We start from the raw sequence: 2,500 nt of genomic DNA, 5'->3' as shown, positions 1-2,500 counted from the left end.
CCTTTGTTAGGCAGTTATCATAACGTCATATCAACAGTGCAATATATTTCCTGCATTGGAAAAATTGAAATATCAAACATTTTCAGGAGTAAAGGTCCAGATGTGAAGGTGATGGACGTTGACGATGGCAGGAAATTCTTGCAAGAATCGTGCCTGGAACTCCTCCACGTCTATGTGGCCAGGGATTGTTTGCAGTAATATGTGGCAGCATTCCTTCCCTGAAGTGACACGTATACGTAGCTGTATATAAAAGAGGAAGTGATGAACGTATTCAGAGATATTTTTGACGAAAAAACATTTTCAAGAGCGAGAAATGTATATAATTTAGTCAACGACGGATTCCTAAACAACCCGACGTCAAAGACACCAAAGAAAACGGAGATACCGTAGGGGTAACTGAACCACATCAGAATAGCTGCAGACGTCACAGCAAGGGCTGGGTCGATGTAAAGTGCTATGGTTCCCCCGTTGTCCCAGTACACAACAGTGGCGCACACCATCACCAGCACAACACCTGAAGCCATGACATGCAGAGATGACTGAAGTGAACTTGATCGCAATGGCACTATATTCGCAGGCAAAGGTTAAGGACTTACTTCCAAATATGAGGCTTTTCTCCTTACCACAAATATATCTGAATATTTCTCAGGCAAGGGATACGTACATACTTATTACAATATGAGGAATTTATCCTTACCACATATATCTCTGAATATTTCTAAAACACCCTGGCTTATCCTAGATGGCTTTGCTGCCCCGGCTTTAAGGTTCATTGAAGATAGAGTCCTTCGACCAGCCTGCACAGCCTCTTGTGTGACCTGCCGTCCTACCCAGACTCCTCCTGAAGGTCGCATCTCTAAGAAACATCCTTGGTGGTGCGTGTATCCTGTTGCCATGGAGATGTGTGTATATATGTAGATATATATATAAGCATAAGTAAACATGTAAATATGATTCTGCTTTCAAAAGGAAAGATCTGATGATATACTGACAGTATGCGAGATCATGAACTGAATCACCAAAAACGGATATAAAATCCTATAATTAATAAGAAAAATGGAAACAAGGAAACGGAGTATTACCGAAAGGGAAATCGCCTCACCTCCTATGAGACAGAAAACGACACCATTGATGGCCAGGCCAACGATTCCGAGGATAAGAACCTGAAGTGGGTGGTGCATGGCATCCTAAGAAGGGATTGGAGTTAGTGTGCTGGTAATGCATGGGTCATATGCTTTTCTTTTGTGCGGGATGGGGATTTTTTATATGTAATTAATGTCTATCAGTTATCATTCAGAAGTACTTGTGATGGAAAAAACTATGCACTGTTGAGGAAAATGTTCTTAATTCTCTTTCTCTCTCTCTCTTTCTCCTCTCTTGCGAGCCCTCGCCAATCAGTTCATTGCGAGCCGCGCAATGAAGTCATCTCATGTAAAGGAAATCCCTCATAACTATTAAGGCGCTGTCACACTACCATATTTTCCGTCGTTTTTTTTAGTCAATTTTAAAATATTGTCATTTTTTGGAGGCACGCAGTCACACTAGCGCTTTACCGCCAGGAGCCATCGGCTTAGTAATGCGATACTCGCCTCGCAGTTGTTAACAAAGGCGCCGAGCAAGCGATAGTGCGCAACGATGCTAAACTTTGTTTTAGCAGATGATGAGCGTAACAAGAAAAAGCAAGAAAATGTTCTCAATCAAATATTCCTATGAAGGGCGTGTGTCCATGCAAGAGAATTGGCACAGTCAAATGTCAAAGCTGGAGGAGAAATGGCGCGCTCTGCGCCTGACGAATGTAAACAGTCAAATCGAGCACTTAAAACAATTTTTAATATGGAAATAAAATATAGATTTGTAAATTTATATTTGTTAATTCCATAATATTTATAAGAAAAATAAGATTCATTGAATTTTATTATAATTAATATTTTAAATAATTACAAACATTTTAAAATATAGTTCTTGATATGAGTCCGCTTGGCTAAAAAGACGACGGAAATGTTTTCACGCGGAAACTCAGAATTATCGTCTGATTAGAAAAACGACAATTAGCTAAAAAAATGACAATTTTTCAGAAAATTGACGGAAAAGTGGTAGTGTGGCAGCGCCTTTACAACAGATCTAGACCATAACATGTAACATGTATAACACGTGTTTTCGCGGTTAAATTTGGCCTCCTGGTGTCCTTTTCCTTTGAGTGCAATTATCGTCTTTTCAGAATATATCGGTATTCGTCGAGCGTTCAGTAATTTAGCAGTAGCAGCTTCCAATGGGTGTCATTAAACTGCCCTAATAACGACTCTACATCAGAAATTAAAATCCAAAAACCAGAAACAACAGACTTACTTGATGACCCGCGTGCACGGCTGTCTGGATAGCCTCGACGGCGACACTGAAGCAAAGAGCCGACAGGAAAAGGAGCGTCGTAAGCATAGACAGCACTTCCAGTCTCGCCCAGCCGAAGGTGTTGTGCAGGCTTTGCGGTCCTGAACATAGCTAT

The 2,500-nt window shown here is 40.8% G+C and overlaps 1 protein-coding gene across 3 annotated transcripts in view; it reads right to left on the bottom strand.

Annotated features, from left to right (window-relative positions):
* The window catches only part of LOC122250787 (proton-coupled zinc antiporter SLC30A1-like), a 74,552-nt gene that overhangs the window by 1,346 nt on the left and 70,706 nt on the right, over positions 1–2,500 (bottom strand). For all 3 annotated transcript variants that reach the window (XM_086539165.1, XM_043012404.2, XM_086539176.1), the window contains exons 3-7: positions 2,347–2,496; positions 1,103–1,187; positions 698–886; positions 386–514; positions 79–218 (exon numbers count right to left, since the gene is read on the bottom strand). In XM_086539165.1, the coding sequence (XP_086395291.1) occupies positions 79–218; positions 386–514; positions 698–886; positions 1,103–1,187; positions 2,347–2,496 (693 nt within the window). The remainder of the gene's footprint in view (positions 1–78; positions 219–385; positions 515–697; positions 887–1,102; positions 1,188–2,346; positions 2,497–2,500) is intronic.

This window comes from Penaeus japonicus, unplaced genomic scaffold (genome assembly GCF_977035675.1).
Source record: "Penaeus japonicus unplaced genomic scaffold, GWHDUDI00000001_assembly GWHDUDI00000001, whole genome shotgun sequence".
Lineage (NCBI taxonomy): Eukaryota > Metazoa > Arthropoda > Malacostraca > Decapoda > Penaeidae > Penaeus > Penaeus japonicus.
The sequence above is the reverse complement of the archived record's forward strand: the minus strand, read 5'-3'. Positions and strand labels throughout refer to the sequence as shown.